Source organism: Chlamydotis macqueenii, chromosome 8 (assembly GCF_036417535.1).
Source record: "Chlamydotis macqueenii isolate bChlMac1 chromosome 8, bChlMac1.mat, whole genome shotgun sequence".
NCBI classification, from domain to species: Eukaryota; Metazoa; Chordata; class Aves; order Otidiformes; family Otididae; genus Chlamydotis; species Chlamydotis macqueenii.
In genome coordinates this window covers 14,052,350-14,070,252 of record NC_141563.1, presented here as the reverse complement: position 1 = coordinate 14,070,252, position 17,903 = coordinate 14,052,350, and the positions used below count along the sequence as shown (strand labels likewise).

Sequence of the window (17,903 nt, the reverse complement as noted above, 5' to 3'; positions counted from 1 at the left end):
TTTTACCCAGAGGATGAGGTTGGAGAGTGGTTTGGAGTTAGATTTCTCTTCTCTTGCTGTGATTCTGCTTCGTTTCTCTCCTTGCTCCTGTTGTAGTAGCTTGCTGTGGTGATTCAGGAGTTGAACTGAAAGTCGTCACCATGTGCCTTGTGTGATGCCTGGTTCTGCTCTAGTCTCCTTGTAAGTGCGTTGGCTGTACTGAGCAATATCCTACTGCCAAGCAGCTGCTGCCTCCCTGGGGAGGGGTGCTGGGCTGCCCTTGGGAAAGGGAGAGGATGGGGCAGCAGGGTGCTATCTCAAGGCTCGTGTGTGTGTGTGAGACAATGAGGGTGGAGAGGAAGGCTCTGGGAAATTGCAATAATGCAATAAATGAGAGCAAAACTGAATGTATCAGGAGAGGGAGGTGTAGTGGTGCATCGCTGTGCCCTGCAAGCAATGATGTGTAAGGCCTTCTCTATCTGGGTGACATGAGCTGCCTGGAGTTGGCTTTTCTGTGCCCTCTCTTGTGGGGGGAGCTTCACAAAGGTGTGAGCCTGAAAAAGCCAAGCAGCGGTGTGGTGGCTCTGATGTGCAAGGATGCTAATGCCTGCTCTGTCTTCAGTGTTGGTGGCTGCTGAGCACAGCTCTTGCCTCAGATGGGCCCTGCTGCACTGTGGGTTTTCTGCAATGTTCCTGTTTGCTTTTCTGTTACGGGTTTTTAACAGGGAGCCTTTGACACGATTCTGGCAGAAATTGCTCTCGCCTTGGCCTGCCTCTTCTGAGCTTTCTCTAGAAATGTTGCTGGATCCTGAATGAGATGTTTTGGGACCAGGTCTTGGATGGCCCGTTACCTGTGAGGGGTGTCGGAGGTGGTAATTGTGGCGTTGGGGGGACCAGTCTGCCTCCACGCCCAACTGACAGAAGTCCTGCACTGTCTGGAGTTTCACAAGGGCTTTATCTGTACTTTTTGGCATAGTTTATATTGCTGTGGTTACAGATATATGTTTATTACTAAAATAAAGTCTCTGTTTTCAGTGCTTTGACAAAGAGAAGCATTACGCTGCAAATCTAGTTGGAGAAGCTGTGCTCGGAGAGTGAGAGAGACTTGGGGGTGGATTCTCCTCGTGTTGGCACTGACCCTGCTGGGCTTGAGGGCACAAAGTCGAAGTGCACGAGGAATCTGAATCTCAAAAAAAAAAAAAAACCAAACCCCCAAAAAACCAACAAAAAAAACCCAAAACAACAAGATCTGAGTTTCCAGTCCCTCAGCACCCTGGGGAGTATGTGGTGCGCCTGCTGCAAACTTGGAGCAGATGCAATTGGCTGGGGAGTTTGGGTCTTTTCTCCTTGGGTCTGTCTCCTTGAGATCCCCGGCTGAAAGGAAGGCGTCAGAGCAAAGCTGCCTCGGACAGGGTGCTGGGGACTGTGTTTGTGGGTCCTTGACAGAGGAGCCAGCAAGGTTACAGGAGGATACAGCAGTGTTTTGGGAGGAAGGCTGCCTCGGGGGGCAGTGAAGGGGTTAAAGCCGAGTTGTTCTGCCCAATCAGTCTGGCTTGCCTGTAATAACCAATTAACGGAGTGTAATTGTGCAAATCCATATGTGGCAGTAATTACCAGGGAGATTAATGGATTCCTTCCTTTCTGAGCGGACCTCACTGCAGCTTGCCAGCGTCCCCCCGCCACCCAAAAGGACTCGGTGAGGGGGGAAAGCAGGAGCTGCTCTTCCCTGGACACTCTGTGATGATGCTGAGAGGACAGGGAGGCCCCGTGGGGACTGCCCTGTGCTTGTTTAAATAACCCTTTTCATCTCCCTGCATTTCCTTACATACAGCTCTCTGCTCCCTGGCTCGGACCCGGCCTTCCAAGGACAGTTTGTGCCCAATATGCCGGGGCCTGGGCTGCCACGTCCCTGCCCTCCCCATTGTCCATTCATTCCCTGCTCCTCTTTCCCCTGTTTAGCCCTAATTGCTGCAGAATATCGCACTTGTTTGCCCTCTTCTTTTGTAGCTTTGTTATTTTAGCTGCAATGGGTAATCCAGCAAACTGTTAAAGGCATACATGAGGCAAGGAGGAGACAGCAGGGCGCTTGGGAAAGGTTTTAAAGCCGGGCAATGGGGTTGCATTTGGGGGATGGTGGCTTGCAGGCAGGCTGGGCCTGCCACATCCTTTGAGATGAATTTTCATAGGGATATATGGCCACAGAAGCAAAGAGTGACCCTGGAGCAGGTGAATGCTTCCCCCCCCGAACGCTCTGGGTGGGGAAACAGGGCACCGAGTCCTGCTGATGGAGAAGGGGATGCATTTGGGGACCTATCCCCTGGCAGGTCACCCCGTGGGCAGCATGGGCTCCTCCATTCACCAGTACCTTGGGCACTTGAGGTGCAAAACTGCTTATCCCTCTTCCCAGCCCTGGCCAGCCTTGCCTCTGCATCCCATATGTGGGTCTGAGCCCTGCTGACCCACGGTACAGAAGGAGCTGGGAAAAGCTCAGCCCTGTTTCTGTGCCAGGTGATGATCCCTGTCCCTGACAGATACGTCATGCAGAGAGTTAGCCCATGGGGAGGGCTGATGTGCTGGCTGGGGAGCCATCCGTCTGCAGCCGCGCGCAGAGGGCTGCACATGCCCCGCAGGGCGGCTGTGCTTTGCTCAGCTGGGGATGGGGCAGGTGGCTGGGGAGCCAAGTGCCCTTTAGAGCCTGGGATGACAGAGAGCAATCGCATCGCATCTCGCATCAAGCATCCTTGCCTCCTCACTGCCTTCCTCATCAGGCAAAAAGAAATTATGCTGGGGTTTGAACATGGGCTTGTGACTTCCCCCCTCCTCAGCCCTGCATGTAGGCTGGGGCTTGGACTTGGTGTAGGCCAGAGCCCAACCCAGCTGGGTTGGGTGAGAGCATCCCATGGATGTAAAAAGCAGCAAGATGGAGCCAGGCCAAAGATCTGTCTTGCAAATGGTGGATACTTACAGGGGAAGTAGGAACAGAGCGTGCCCGAGTGTCCTTCCTCCAGCAGGTATCTCCCAGTAGCCTCTGCCCTGAACTGCTTGGCATCTTCCATCAGCGATAACCATGTGAGTCCAGGACTGGCTGTCCCCAGAATCTGGAGTGATGTCTGCACAGAGATTCCTGCAAAGCACTGGCTGGCCCTTGCCTGGCTGTTTTCCAGCAGCTGTGGCCCTGTTCGCTGCCACATACGAGGTGATGGATAGAAACGACCATTTTCTTATTGCTGGCTCCTTACAAAGACCAGCAATGTGGCTGCTCTGAGGGAATGGCTGTGCAAGGTGCTCAGCAGAGACGTGAGCAAGGCTCCTCCCCAAGGAGGGTTACAGATGATGAGGGAGGTTTTGGGAGACTTGCCTGGAGGTGATGTGGATGCACAGAAAGGTGCATTTTTCCAGAGGACCAGGAGAGCTGGAGAGCCCTGGCAGAGGTGCTGCTTTTGACTCTGCTTGCTCGGGGTCCTGGGAGCCAGCCTGCACTGACAGCTCTGTTTCCATCTGGAAAGAGGCACTGGGGCTGCTCTTGGGTATTGCAAGTGGAGTAGTTTTTTTTTTTGTCAGAACGCTGTGTCCTTTGGTGTCAGCTGAGGCCCTTGACTGTTTTAGCTCTTCCATTTCACCTGACCAAGGGTTCATCAATACTTATTTTCCCTTGCTGCTGTATCATCCTAGGTTAGAGGTAATGTGTGCAAAGTACAGCACATAAACGTGTCTCCTGGGCCTGCTCTGCTTGCAGGAGCTTGAAGTGGCTTGTGTCTTGGGGGAGCAGCTTTGTTGGAAAGCTTCCCACCTGGCACAGGTACCAGGGGGATTAAGAGAAGTACTTGGGGCACTGAGGGATGCATCTTGCACAGTTTCTGGGATGCCTGAATTGTTTGGTCTTTGCCCTGGATTTTAGATTCCAGGGCTGCAGGATATACTGGATAGGTGTGATTTAAAAGCTTTGTTAATGAAATGAGGCAGGGGAGATAGATTTGTGTGGGTATGGCTTGGCTCTTACCTGTCCAGAGTTTCCTGTGGGAACAACCCTTGGTGCGTGCTGACTCCCAAACTGTGCTTGGGAACCATCTGATGGGAAGTGCCAGGGACTGTGCAAGCAGCAAGGCAGACCCTAGGACCATGTCCTGGTGCTGGTAAATTTACTGGTGTACGTTAGCCTTCGGGTTTGTGCTGCTGGTCTAGAAAGCTTTATACCTGAAAAGGAACTGGGTTCCAATACTTTTTTTTTTTTTTTAATTGGGATTTGTCTGGGTAGCAGAGGAGACAGCTCTGTGTTGAAGAAGTTGCTCTGGGATCTTCAGGTCTTGCTTTAATATGCAATGTGCAGGTTTCTTAAAAAGTCAGCGTGCACCAGTGCAGTGCCAGTACTGGAGTGTGCGTTGCTGTGCCCACATCATCCCAGGCTCCCCTTCTGCTTCTGCTGTGCAGAGGCTGCTCCTTCTGCTCAGAGGCTCGGAAGGACGGGGCTGGAACATGTGGCTGTGGGCGGGTGCTCGTTTCTTTCTCTCTGTTTCTACTGGGAAGAGGTTGGGGGGCAGAGAGCAGATATTTGACAGTGCCAGCAAACGTCATTTCATGTCCCTGCAAATTCTTCACATTTGCTTCTCGCTGCTGTGCTGTCTTGACTCTGCATGGTGTGGCCAGTGCCTGTCTTGATACAGGGCTGTGCCTTTCTGTGGGTCACAAGGAATTTTGTCATGCTCCCATGGCTTTAAATACCAGTGGATTTTTCATTTGGTGCAGGGAAATGTGGCTTTGAGAGGAGAATATGTTAGAAATGCAATGGAGGGCTTTGAGGAAAGGTATGCTCTCTGTAACTGGGTCCTTACCTGCCCTTCAGCTGCTCATGTGGGAGAAGGGTTTTAAACAGCTTCTACAGGGAAATACTGAGAGGAGCCAATCTCATGGGAGAACGTTTTGGCTGAGTTTCATGTTGTGTTTGTCTCCCTTCGGCTGCCACTGAAAGGTGAGTCCCGGGGGAAGGATGGCTGCTGGAGCAGATGCGGGATGTGTGTATCTGTCAGGGCAAGGCAAAGAGGTGGCTCAGCCCCCTGAGTGTCAAACAGACCAGACTGGCAGAGTCTTGAACTGATGTAGGTTGGATCTACAAAGAGGCCATCACAGAATGAACCTGTTGGATTTCTGTGAAGCAGAAGCCCGCATGGCCTAGGGGACAGACCCAGACTGTCAAGAGTGGAGTTGTCTGAACCACCAGTGGAGGCAGAGGCAGTGAGGGCTAAGGCCAGGTCTTTGTGCTCTCCTTCTCCTGTTGATTAACAAATCTTTGGGCTTCATCTCATCCTGAATGCATTTTGTGCCTTATGTGCTTGGGCAACAAGACTTGATTATGCTTTGTTTCTTCCAATTGCCATGCCTAGGGTGTGTCCCTGGGTCCAGTATTTGTGTAGAGGCTTCATAGGCATCATGTCTCTGCAGCATAGCGTCAAACAGCATGTGTATCTGGGCAAAGATGTGGTCTGGTTTATTGTTTGGGGTTTTTTTTGTGTGTGTGTGGTTTTTTTCCCTTGGTGACTTAGAGACATTATCGATGTGAGCTGGAGGCTTGCCGTGTGAAGAGTTGCTGTGCTAATAGTGCTGGGCCAGGGGTGCTGGATCATTATATTTGGAGCAATGGAAACTTGTTCCAAGACTTGCTTGAAACTCAGTGGAGCTCAGGAGAGCCATCCCCAGGAAGATCATGTCATTACAGAAACAGATGAGATCTTTGTGCATTAGAGAAGATAGCAAAGCATTGAGAAACCCACCTCTCCCTCTTTCATGCAGGCACGCTTGTATTTTAGCGGTACTTGGTTTCCTTCCCTGCTCTCGGGGGACCCAATGGACAGGCTGAAATCTACGGGGAAAGGGTTAATGAGCCAGTGGCATCTGGAGAAATTAAGCAGAAGTGCAATCTCGGTGAGCTGCCTGGCTCCTGAGGAGCTGCAAGCATCCTGTGAAAGGGGCAGCAGCCCCACCATCACACTGTGGCTTATAAAAAATCCTTGTTGACTGGAGCAAGGACTAAACTGCAAAGACAGCTGGCTGAGAAGTGCTGATGGCAGCTGCGCCTTGGTGATACAGTAGATGTGGCTTTCAAGCCCTTGGTCCAGATCAGAAGCTCTGTGGCCATGTGATGCAAAGTGCTAATCTGGTGTAAATGTTGTCTTATTCTTCAGATCTTTTAAATTATAGTAATGGGTCAACTTGATAAGGCAGGCTTTATCCTGGATCAGTTACACTGTCTGCCAGAGAGCAGATCATATTGTCAACATAAAAGTGCAGGAGAGATGGGAGTGAGTCAGTGAAAGCCAGAGCCTCCGCTATGGGATTAATGTGACAGTGCGCAGTCAGATGCTTGTACCTGATCCAGGCAGTGCTGAGTGGAGAAACCCAGTGTGGAACCCTGTGGCTTTGCTGGCTTGGAGAGACCATGGCTTAGAAATACAAAGGTACGTGCTGATCTTCCCTCTCCCATGGCAGGATACAGAGGGGCCTGAGATGAGATATTTCATTATAAATATCAGCCTTCTGGGCTTTCAAGGCCTGACTGCTGTGGCTGGGACCTTGAGTACTGGGGTGTGCCTGGTGATGGCTACTGCACTTCCAGTGATGAAGGTATTGGTGCTAGCCCCTGACGTGAAACTGTTCCTCTTGGATGCCTCCAAGCCTTCCTCCCCTGAGGAAGGAGCTACTCAGAGCAGAAATAACCCCTGTTACCTTGAACTCCGCGATACCCACGTTTGCCTGTCTGGTATAAATAGACCATCTGAAGCAGCCAGATGTGATGGAGATTGACAGGTTGTCTCTGGAGTTTTGCACTTGCTGAAGCAGGAGGAAATGTAAAAGCATGAACGTGGGGTTGCACAGAGTGAGAGTAGCAAGCAAAGCCCCCAGCCACACAGCAGGCTGTGGCATCTGCCATGGGGGATGCAGCTGGGAGCCCTTTGTGCTGGGCAGTGGTGTGACAAGACCTTCCTCACCCTGTGCTGAGTTCTGGTGGCCATCAACACATGCAAGGTCCAGCAGATACTTGTGTGGCTGGACTCTCCGCTGTCAGCTGTGTGCCACCTAGCTTGGGCCCTTGCCAAGGAGAGGGACATAGTCCAGTCACAAAAATCCAGGTTTCCCAGCAAAAGAGAATGAAGAATGGAGCACAATCAAAAAAAAAAAGGCTTTTTGAAAGTTTTTGAGGAGTTCTGCAGAGATGGGTCGGGGGACTGAGTTTCACTTAGGTAGTTTGTTTCTGGGTAGTCAGAGAAGCCCTGAAATCTGTAGGGTTTTTTTTTACTGATGGTGTGCTTTTTTTTTTTTTTTTTTTTTTTGTTCCTGTCCCTACAAGCAATAACATGGGGTTAACCTGGTCAAGGAATCATCTTCTGTTGAAATATTTCCTCTCAGAAATGGTTGTTGTGGAAAAATGGCAAAATTGTGGGCAGTTGCCTGGGCATGAGGTTTCTCTGAGAACTTTCTTCTAGTAGATAAGGAAATCTCAATCTCCAGGGTGTACTTTTCTTTGAAGGAAGGTAACCTAGCTTTTTTTTCAGGCATTTTGCAGAAATCCCATCTTCACATCGTATGTACAACAGGGTTAAAGAGGGGCTTGTATTTTGCTGACAACCTGTAGGTCCTCTGGCACTCTGATTGGAAAGTTTGAATCAAGGAGGTATCAAGTGAACCTTTTCTTCACCTGTCCTTTGAAAAGCCCTTGGTGAACACTAGATGACAGGTCAAAGTGGACTTTAAGAGCTGAGTGTTAATTTCCCACCAAAATATCCTCTGGACATGAGGGCCTTTTAGTCAGAGATCTGTCTTTGGATCTCAGTGACTTTAGCACTTGCCCATAGAAATCCTGGCTTCATTTGATCCTAGAATTCTGGTTTTATAGTCCAGTTTGCTGCCTTGCACCACTGACAAGAGAAGTCAGGTGCTTACCTTGAAAAGTGCAGAGGGATGTATGATTCCCAGTTGCAGTATCGCAGTTCCTTTTTTTTTTTTTTTTTTTTTTTACTTCATGATCTTTATTCCAGCAAAGCTAAAAAGGTAGAGTGGGTTGTCTGAAAGCAGGCAGGGAGCCACGAGCTCCCAAATGCTGAGCTAGCACTCTGCCGACCCAACCACTGCTTCTCAATACAATGCGTGCCCAAATCTCCATGTGTTATAGCCCATCTCCTGTATCATGGGCTTGCTTATTCCCCTGCGAAGCCAACCCAAAGCAATGGATGCTTTTGACAAGAAAATATTTTCCAGAGGGTCCAAATGGCTATTTTTTTGGATCCACCTTCCCAGGAATACTTTGCTGCATGCTTTTCCATGACGCTACTGCTGCTGACCTTTCTGATCTGGCAAGGGGGAGTCGCTGCAAAGCACATAGGCAGCGATTCTTTGCTGTTACAAAGGCCGGGATTGTTGGCAGCTTGACGCCCCAGAAAGTGTCTAATTGACTTGAGTCTCTCTAGCTGGGCTCCGAATGGATTTTCTGCCTCAGGATATCTCGGCGTTATAGTGGACCTGTTGTTTTTGCTCCTCGCAAGATATTAAAAAGTGCATTGTTGGAGCAGAAAGCGCGAGTCAGAACGGATGTGTGGAGGGAGCTGCCTGTCGCCTTGTGAATGAGTGCCAGCGCAGAGAAGCGGAGCGAGATGGGGTCACCTGCCATCTGCAGTTAGGGGATGAAAAGTCTCTTGGACCATCCCAGAGAATGAGCTTGGCTTGGTAGTATAGGTGACACTTCGTATTCAGAAATGGGCAGGTGTAAACCTGCTCTTTGCATCTCAAATAGGGAGCATTAGCATTAAAGTATGTCCTCTAGGAATTTTGCAATGTTTGTCCACTCCTCCAGTGCGGGCTTGGTCCCAGGTGCCCTCTGGGCTGGGCAGGGACCTTGCTCGGGTGTCTCTGTCATCTGCCACTGGTGCCTTGGAGCATCTCACCTGTATCTGTGTAAAAATGTGCTTGTGCAACTGCTGGTGTCTGCCAGGGGAGGTAATTCGAGGGAGGAGTGGGCAGCTGGAGCCTGCAACCAGCAAAGCTGCTGGAGGTGCTTAGGCAGGCCTAAGAGGATTTGGTGACACCGCTGATTAGTGTTGAGGGCCTCATTACGGCGCTGGTAATTGAAGGTCTCCCAAGGCTTAAACAGGATGGGAATTATCTGCCCTTAGAGGCTGCTCCTGGCTGCATGGGACGGTGCTTTCTGCAAGGTAGGCAGTGCCCTCCCTGGAGCAGCCTGGCCCTGGGGATGGTGGCCCGTGCCCTCCAGACCTTGGGGTGGGGACCCACATCGGGTGGCAGCCGCGGGGCTCAGGGAGAGATGGGAAAGGCCTGGGGAGAAGGAGAAGGCAGGTTGTGTTACTGCAGGTGTGTTTGTGGTGCTGCTGTTTGAATATGCTGCTGGTGGTAATTACATTAGCCTAGTGGGGCTCTGGGGCTAATTTCATTAGCTTGGTGTCTGTGGTTATTGCTTTACGAGAGACAGTGGTGAGAAAGGGCAGGGCTGGGTGGGGAATGGCTGATGCAGTAGCTCCTGTCCTCTCCATCTCCAGGGGATCATACAAGGCACCTTGCTTTTGGTGACTTTTGCCTTTCCCCGGCTGATGCCAACCAGTACAGCAGATAGATGAGTTTGGGTCAGTCCATCAGTTAGTCCGGAGAAACCCAGTTTGACATCCCTGCTCTGCCACTGACTTCCTGTTTGGCCCCAAACACGTCACCTGGTGTCAGTGTGCGCTCCCTCGGAGGCAAGTGGGGAGGGGAATGGGCATTTTGGCTCCTGGGTTACTCAGCCTGGTAGCCCCTGTTTCACCTCACTAGCTGTGTGAAGGAAGCCCCAGCTCTAATGCCAGCACCTCACGGGCAGTGGATTTTCTCTGGGACTCTGTAGCTGCATCTGAGTGTGGCACAACAATGATTTTCCTTCCCAAAAAATCACTTGAAGCAGTGGTTTGTGCTATTTCTAGTAGAAATTGAGGGATTGCCTCAAGCACCTCTTGAGAGAGACTGGGATGGTTTCTGGAGTCTGTCACAGGCTGATTTGGGTACAGGGGCTGGAGCTTCTCTGTACCCACAAAACTATGGTGGTCCCCTAAACAGGGGGACCTGGCGCTTGCTTTGCCTGAGGAGAGGACCTGGAGGGGTTTCCTTGGAGCTGCTCAGTGTGTGCATGTGTTCTGCAGCACTAAGCACTCACTAACCCAGATCTGCTAAAAATCAATAAAGTAATCCACTTAGTGCTTGGGACTGCCAGCCTTTTAAGGAGCTCAGGGCTGTTTTGTCTTCTTTCCTCTCCCCTTTCTTCTAAGCTGGAAGGAAGAAAAGAGGGATGGGGAAAGGGGTGCTGGCAGAGCTGGACTAAAATCAGGCTTTTTGCTCTAGGCAGATCAATAAAAATAATTCCCCACTAAAACTTCATTAGCATGGAATTAAAGCTGCTGAGATCCCATGTGGTTGGTAGGAATTAACGGTGCTACTAAATCTCAACACGATTGGTGCTTAAAAGTCAAAGCTGCTTCATCGCTCACGCCTCCCTGTCCCAGTGCTGCTGGGGCTGAACTGGCCACGCAGTCGGCTCTGCTCTTGCTCTGCCCCACGGCTGATCGGCCAGGGCACAGCCCTCTCGTCCAGCCTGAGGGCAGCGGATGAGCCAGGCTGGGATGGTAATGAGGTCTGGACTCAAGCAGGTGGAAGCGAAACTGTTGTGCAAGAGTGGATTTGTCTAGAAACAGTGGTTCAGTCCTGAGCGCTGGTGGGCAACTTGGGGATGGGGGGTAGGTGACCCTGGTGCATCTCTGCAGGGTGATGGACAGATGATGGGAAAGGGCTCTGGCTGGACAGGCAGGCTTCCTGTCATGCCAGAGCTTTCCCCTGACACTTGATGAGAGAAACACCCCTCTGCTGCATATGGAGCTGCACAAAGTCCCTCTCCTCTGTGGAAGTCTTGGATCTTATTGAGGATGTGTGTGTGAAAATAACTTCTTTTGGAAACAGATTGTTTGTTGGGGCTTTTGATTGAAAACTGTTTATTTCACTCTTGTCACAGAGGAAAAAAAAAATTGCCCTGCTGAGAAATCCAATTTTCTATCCAAAGATTGAAAGAAGGCACCTTGCAGGTGGCTCCTCTGCAGCACTCTGGGTCTCTGCCTGTGGGGCCTTGGGCCACCCCTGCCCCATACCTGGCTCTTGCCTCCTGCCCCTGACAAGGATCCCCAGTGTGGCTGTTAAAGGACAGCACCAGAGGCAAAGCCAGCATTATCCTGAAATAGCAAACATGGCAACAGGTTAGAAATCCCTGTGGTTGCCAGTGACTTGATGCTACTTGGAGGGAGCCATGGGTGCGTGAGAGCATGGCTGAGTGAGCGTGGGGTGGCACCCACTGAAACAGGAGCTGTGCCTATGGCTCCTGCAGCTGGATGTAGCTGCGAACACTTGCAGAAGGGCTGGCCCTTGCTGAGGATGTTTGTTGGGGATGTCCTCATTGTGTGCTGGGGTTGTGGCAGGGGAGGACAAAAGCTCAGCTGAGCAGGGAGAGGGACAGGACATAGCACCACAGAGTCAGATGCTCTTGTGCTGGTTATCAAACCCTCTGGCCACCCTTTCCTGGAGCTCAAAACTTGTGGCCTGCAAGAGGGGTGTGTAAGCATGCTGCTCAGCTGCTACTCTTCCTCTGAAACAGTTTTGCAGTGCCATTTGTGTTTGTGCAGTTAAACAAACGAGATGTCAAAGGTGGCCAGATAGAAAATAGGAGAGCAATCTCTTCTGTTTGTATTCCCCTCGCAAGACTGCAGTTACTTGGTTTTTTTCCATCAGTAGAACCTACTCTGAATACTGATCTCTTTCTTTTTTTAATAAGTGTGAGAAAAAAACAGTGCATATGTACCTGGACTACAGCTAACGAACTATGCAGAATGCTGATACTGTTGCCTGCAAACATCCTTGCTCCTGACAGCAGTTGGGTATCCATCCGTTCTGCTACATAGAGATGCGCTCCCAAATATTAGAGTCCCATTTCCCAGGTAAACGCCAAGTCCTGGAGTAGATCTGATGTACCTGCTACCATAAAGAGCTGTGTCCATGTCACGATATCCTCCTGATATTGCACATTACCAATTACTCGCACACAGATGCAGAGCAGAAAGGGCGGGGGGGGGGGAGCCAAATCACCTTTAAAAAAATAATTTAAGTTATTAATATGAGAGACTCCTTCCCTTGCTTAAACTCTCTGGCTAGAGAGAAATGGGTATGGCAATGTCTGAGAGCAAGGGAAGAAACAAAGCTAACAAGGGTAACTTTTCCTTCTCCTGCACACGCAATACCTCGGGGCTGACATCGTCTCAGTCAGCATCTGCCTGAGCTGCGGCTGGATGCTGTGAGCAGCTCTGTGCTGATATTGCATGCCTTCCCCTTGGAGCATGCTTAGTGCCAAAGGGCAGCATGGGCCCTCGGGTCACCTGGAGGGGACCAAGAGCCAGCAGACCCTTGAAGGATGCCAAATATCCTAGCCTGCTGTTCTCCCCTCTTTTTGTTTTGCTGCTTGCATGGCATGCTCTCTGTCCTGTACATGGGGGTGGTTCATGGTCTCCCTGGGAAGGCAGAGACCCTTGCTAGCCCTATGCCCCCTTTTTCTGCCATGTGGCTTCTGCCAGTGTCAGGGCTGCAACCCACCTCCTCCTCCAACCCATGTAAGTCAGTGCAGACCTCTGTCTCTCTGCTCGCTTTACAACCCCAGGCGAAATTCTTCCCTCCATTCCTTCGAGGTGACTTCATCCCAAGCCACCCAGACCAGAAACAGTGGGCTGTGCTATTGCCTGCATCCCTGCCTCTTCCCAAAATTGCAGTGCTTGGGTAGGGGGCTTACTGGACAAGGAACTGGGACTGCTCCCCCTTCAGAGTTCCAGTCACTGGAGGAGGCAGTGCTGGAGACTGTATGTGGTTCTGCCCTGATCTTGCAACTGGCTGCTTGTTTCTGCTTATTTCTACCTGTTCCCTGCTGTACTTCATTGTCACGGTGGGTGGGCGTTAAACTGAAGTTGTGGATGTACGTACGGGACTGTCTGTGAAGCCCACTGCATTCTGCTGCTGTGGCTGGGAATGCTTTACTGACTGTATGCAGCACAGATTGAGCCTGCTGGGCTCTGTCCCTTGTCCCCACCTCTTCTCGTCCCATACAGCTTTAGCAGTTGGCTAATGATGCTTTTTGGGGGGTGGTTTGGGTGTTTTTTTGGACCCATTTGGATGGAGTTGAGGAGGTGATTTGAGCTTCCAGTTTTATCAGCCTCAGGAAGGTCCTGGTCCTCCCTAGCACTGTGTTTCCTAGAGGTGACTGCAATCCAGCACCGCAGGGGCCACTGCTCGGTGCCAGGAGCGCAGCGAAGGGAAGGCTCCATGTGGGACAGGAGTGTGGGTCTCCCTGCCCTGCACAGCACTATCCGCATAGCCCTGGGATGGTTTTGCTGGGATGGTTGCCCTGTCTGTCCACTGGTCTGTCCTCAGGGTACCAGCCCCTCCGGGCGAGGGTGGGCCAGCCTTTCATGTTTCCAAGGGACACCTCCACATGGCTGGGGCTAGTATAACTAATAAACTGCATCGACTCTTCACTGGTGGAAAAGCAAAGCATCCCCCTCCTTCCCTAGGATGCTCCTCCCCTAAGCAACTTAACCTCCCCCCCTCCTCCCAATTTCTGATCTATAGCAGAGCTGTCATGCATTGATCCGCGTCTTATCCGGGCGATTATGCTACCCGGCCAGTCTGCCGTGAATTCGCAGGGAGCCGAGACAGCTGAGTGCGGAAGCCAGCCCTGAGCGGTGGAGAACAAGAGCATGTCTCATCCCGGCGAGCAGCTGCCGCTGGCGTGAAGCGAGGATGAGGCCACGGGAGGAGGCAGCTGCCCCGGCACCTTCTGAAAGCCCCAGCTCCTGCAGAGCCATGTCCCGACCCTGGTGGGCTGTGCCACGTTCCGGGCAGCTTTGAAGTTAGAGGAGGCAGTTGTGTTTAAAAAGGCAAGAGATGAACTGAAGATTAAACATGTATGGGAATTATCCTCACTTCATTAAGTTTCCTGCAGGCTTTGGCAGTAAGTATTTGACTTGTGTTTGCAATCTGTGCCTTCTGGGTTAGGTGGAGGAACTGATCGCACAGTAGGAGTGGGGGGTTGGGGGGGGGGGGGGGGAGTAAAGGGAATTTAAAAACATGTTTAACCTAGCTCATATGTGGCTGTAACCTATGGTGGCTTGTGCTTATGACTGAAGCTGTCCTGCAGTTATATGCGCTGTGAACTTCAGCACAGCCAAACCAAGCTGCCTGAAATTACGCGGGCTTGAGTCAAACCATGACTCTTTGCTGTGAAGTTTATTACACGGCATTTGAGATGCACGTATATGTTTGTGTGTGAGAGGATGAATCTATGCACTGAAAGAATAGGATCGAACTAAATAAGTATATTTCCAATTGCATTTTTATTAAGTTGTTTGAAGAAAAATTTACTTTGAAAATAAAGCAGCCCCCAAGAAAATCTAAAGAGGGCTCTTTCCTTGCCCGGTGGCTGTCTCCTGCGCTTGTGACACAGATACCACTGTAATCGTGTGAAGCTGTGTCAGATCAGCTGAACGAGGCTGCACAGCAAGACAGTGGTCTGCGAAGAGCTGTGGCTGTGAGCTGCGATACCCCCGTGCACACCACAGCTGTGAGGGAGCCCCAGTTGCAGAAACCAGAACTGCTCTTAGGAAATTTGCCTTGCAGTTACTGGGACTTGCTCATTATTTTTATCTGAAGTTATTCCCCTTGCCCTAACATGCGGGATATGTAAGGGGAATGGGTTGAGGAGCTGTAGGGTGCTTGGCTGCGAGGGGCTGGAAGCACCCACATCTTGGCTGCTGGCAAAATATTGGTGCCGCTCCAGGGAAGTTAAAGTGCGTTGTTGCTTATGGATGTGCGAAGTCTTAGCATCTCTGGAAAACTCCAGGTTGTTCGCAGCCCTTCAGGGTGGGTAAATACCTCCAGGACTCGCTCTGGGGACCCTCAGGCTGTATACATCAATCTGTTATTTCTCTGCTAGAGAAGAGGTTTGTGCAGATACTGGATTGCCCATGGGATGTTCACACTATGTGTGTATTTTTCCCCCTCCCTTTTGCACCAGATGCTCACCTCTGGTAATTCCCTAACTCCAGAAAAGTCATTGGTATTGCATCAAGTCATCCCTAAATTTCACAAGCGCTTGACTTTCCAAAATACCATTTTTAGGCAGTTTCTGCAGAAAAGAGACGTCTTGTTTGAAGAATCTATTGCTCATTGGTGTTTTTAAGGAACAAGCAAAGACAAGCCAAACTCTCTCCTATTGCTGCAATAAGAGTGAAACAATGGAAGTGTTATTTGTGTTTAATTTGTGAAGTATTACAAACTTACAAGGAAGCAAAAGAAAAGTGACATTCAGACTGATCTTCATAGGAACCAGGCACAGATCCCTGTAGAGACAGAGGTCACAGCACTCAGCAGAGCCTTTGGGAGATCTCTGGGAGAGGAAATTGGTAGTAGGAGCAGAGGTATTTCTGCTCCACCAATAAAGGTGAAGGGACTATTCTCCAGCCCACCAACAGTTCAGTACACTGGGACTTTAACTTTCATTTAAAAGTATATTTAACTTGTGTCTTAACCTGCTTCTGACTTGGTTTAGAAAAACAGAGGAGTTTTCTACAGGTGAACCTCTGACAGAGATGAAAAAGCATTGGGCAGGTTTTATTTGGGCTGCTTTAAAACAGTCACTCTGGCCTGTCCTGTGCTCCCTGGACACTATAGATGTGTGGCTTACACTCATATCTACGCTTCCCTCCAAGCCTGAGAGCTTCCGTGCCCCTGAGGCAGCTTGGTGGGGATGGGGTCCTGTGAGTGGTGTTGGGGCTGCCTCTCCTTGGGTTATTGGGTCTGCAGAGAGGGTTTTCTGGCTGGTTGAGAAGGCAATTGCTGCTCTGGCCAGACAACCTCAGGGCCCATGGGCTGTGTGAGAGGACAGTCGGGCTTTGAGAGGGATGAAGCAGGATAGATCATGGTCACTATTGATGGAGGGGGTGTGTGGCAGCTTTCTACTGCCTTGGTGTCCTCACCACAAAGTTCGTGCAGGCAACCTGCATCTCCATCAGGCTCACAGTGTGTTTATGGTCTTTGCTGCTTCCCCTCACTTTAAAGTAGTGATGAAACTGTTCCTGGTCCTGCCTGTGCTGGCACCATGAAGGAGGACATCGGGACGGTGGAAAAGGGCAATGTCTGCACTAGGCTGTCAGCTTGTTGCATTCATTGTTCTTGCACCATGTTGCTGGAGGGCAGAGTTAAGGTGATGTAGCTGCTGCTGTTTGGCATGTCTACATCTTATTGTGTTCAGATTTCCTTCAGCTCTGAAATTCTGGGCTTCATTTTGAGCATAATAGCAAAAAAAAAAAAAAAGAGCATGTATTTGCTTTCTTCTTTTTTTTGCATTCAAGTAACTGTTACATACACTTTATCTGCATTCAGGTTAGAAAGAGAGTACATGGTTTTTGATGGTGTCTATAACTGTCACTTTGATCATAAAAGTCTGAATAATACCATCAAATTTCTCTAAATGTACATACACAAATTGGTAATGAGCACATGATTTGTGATGAGAAAAGGGCAGTCAGACTCTAAAGTGTGTTACAGGTGAGTTTGGAGAGTAGCAGCAAAAGTGTTTGGATGAGTCACCGTTAGACATCTAAAGCAGGAGATGTACACCAAGGCAGATGGATTTGCCTTCACAGCCTGGGCTATAGAAGCAAGGAAAGAGCTTTAAAATGTGTTTTTATTCTCCAGAAGGATGCACTTCATCCAGAGCCCAGCTCCCAGGGCAAGGAAAGATGCTCTGCTGGCTGTCCTTTCTCTCTGAGCATTCTCTGGCACAGCTGGTTGAGGACAAGAACTAACTTGGCTCCTCCACAAAGTCTCTTTTATTAGTACTCATGTAATTTGGCATGTGGCCACACCACCTCCGGCTGCAATCCTGTCAGCTCTCCCAGGCAAAGTGGGGTTAAGCCAGGTCGTTTGGGGAATAAGGGGAGTTGCAGAGGAAAAGCCAGGCTGTGGCTGGAGTGGGGTTGCTGCCCAGCTGTTTGACACCTTTTCACCTGTGACGGTCCCAGGTTTTGTGACCTGCAGGATACTTTTTCCCTGGGTGTCACAGCTTGCCATGTCTGCACCTGTAACTGTGTATGTGAAGATGGAAGAGGACCCTTTGACTCAGCAAAGCTGTGAGAAAATCCTATGACTGGGCAACTCCTGCAGCTGGGGGGAATGCAGGATGTTTGTTTGTGGGTTGTATTGGTTGGGGGTTGTTTTTGTTTTTGTCTTTTTTTTTTTTTTTTTTTTTTTTTTTTTTTTTTTTTTCTGTTAAAGCAGGAGACACTTGCCTTCAGTTGCCTGGGGCAGCCACAGAACCTGCAGCCAGTTGGATCCTTTCTGATGGGGACTTACAGCCTCTCCAGGAGTTTAAAGACCACTGTAGGAATTTGTGCATGTTTTTTCCTGGTTGCTGTTGTGCTGGAAATACCACTGGCCAGGTGGAAAATCTAATCAGAATATAATGAAAAACCTTTCAGACCTCAAATTCAACAACTTTTACTTGTTTGGAAATGAGAAACTTTATCCAACTCTTGTGTGTTACTGTGGTCACCAGTGGGATGTGATACCTTGTTACGATGAGTAAGTTTGGCTTGCAGTCCTTATTTTGATTACTGGCCAAGCTGTTGCTAAAGGAGTCTTCAGTTGGCAAGATCACCATAGAGTTATCCTGTAATGCATGGTTCCTGTCAAAGTCGTGGCAAAGGCTGTGTATCTTCTGTGGATTCTGCTCCTTCCTTCCCTCCTCCTTAGCTTGGCTTCCTGGAGAGGAGAATATGTGGTTACACTGCAGGTGTCTTGTCCAAATGTCCTTG

General features: G+C 50.0%; 1 protein-coding gene across 2 annotated transcripts in view; it reads left to right on the top strand.

Moving 5' to 3' along the window:
- RXRG (retinoid X receptor gamma) overlaps positions 1-17,903 on the top strand; it is a 52,945-nt gene that overhangs the window by 15,735 nt on the left and 19,307 nt on the right. The window contains exon 1 of one of the 2 annotated variants that reach the window (XM_086753720.1): positions 13,660-14,041. The exons of the other annotated variant lie outside the window; for it this stretch is intronic. Coding sequence (XP_086609846.1) covers positions 13,993-14,041 — 49 coding nt within the window. The 5' untranslated portion in view covers positions 13,660-13,992. Of the gene's footprint in view, positions 1-13,659; positions 14,042-17,903 lie in introns of those variants that run through there. 2 annotated transcript variants of the gene reach the window in all.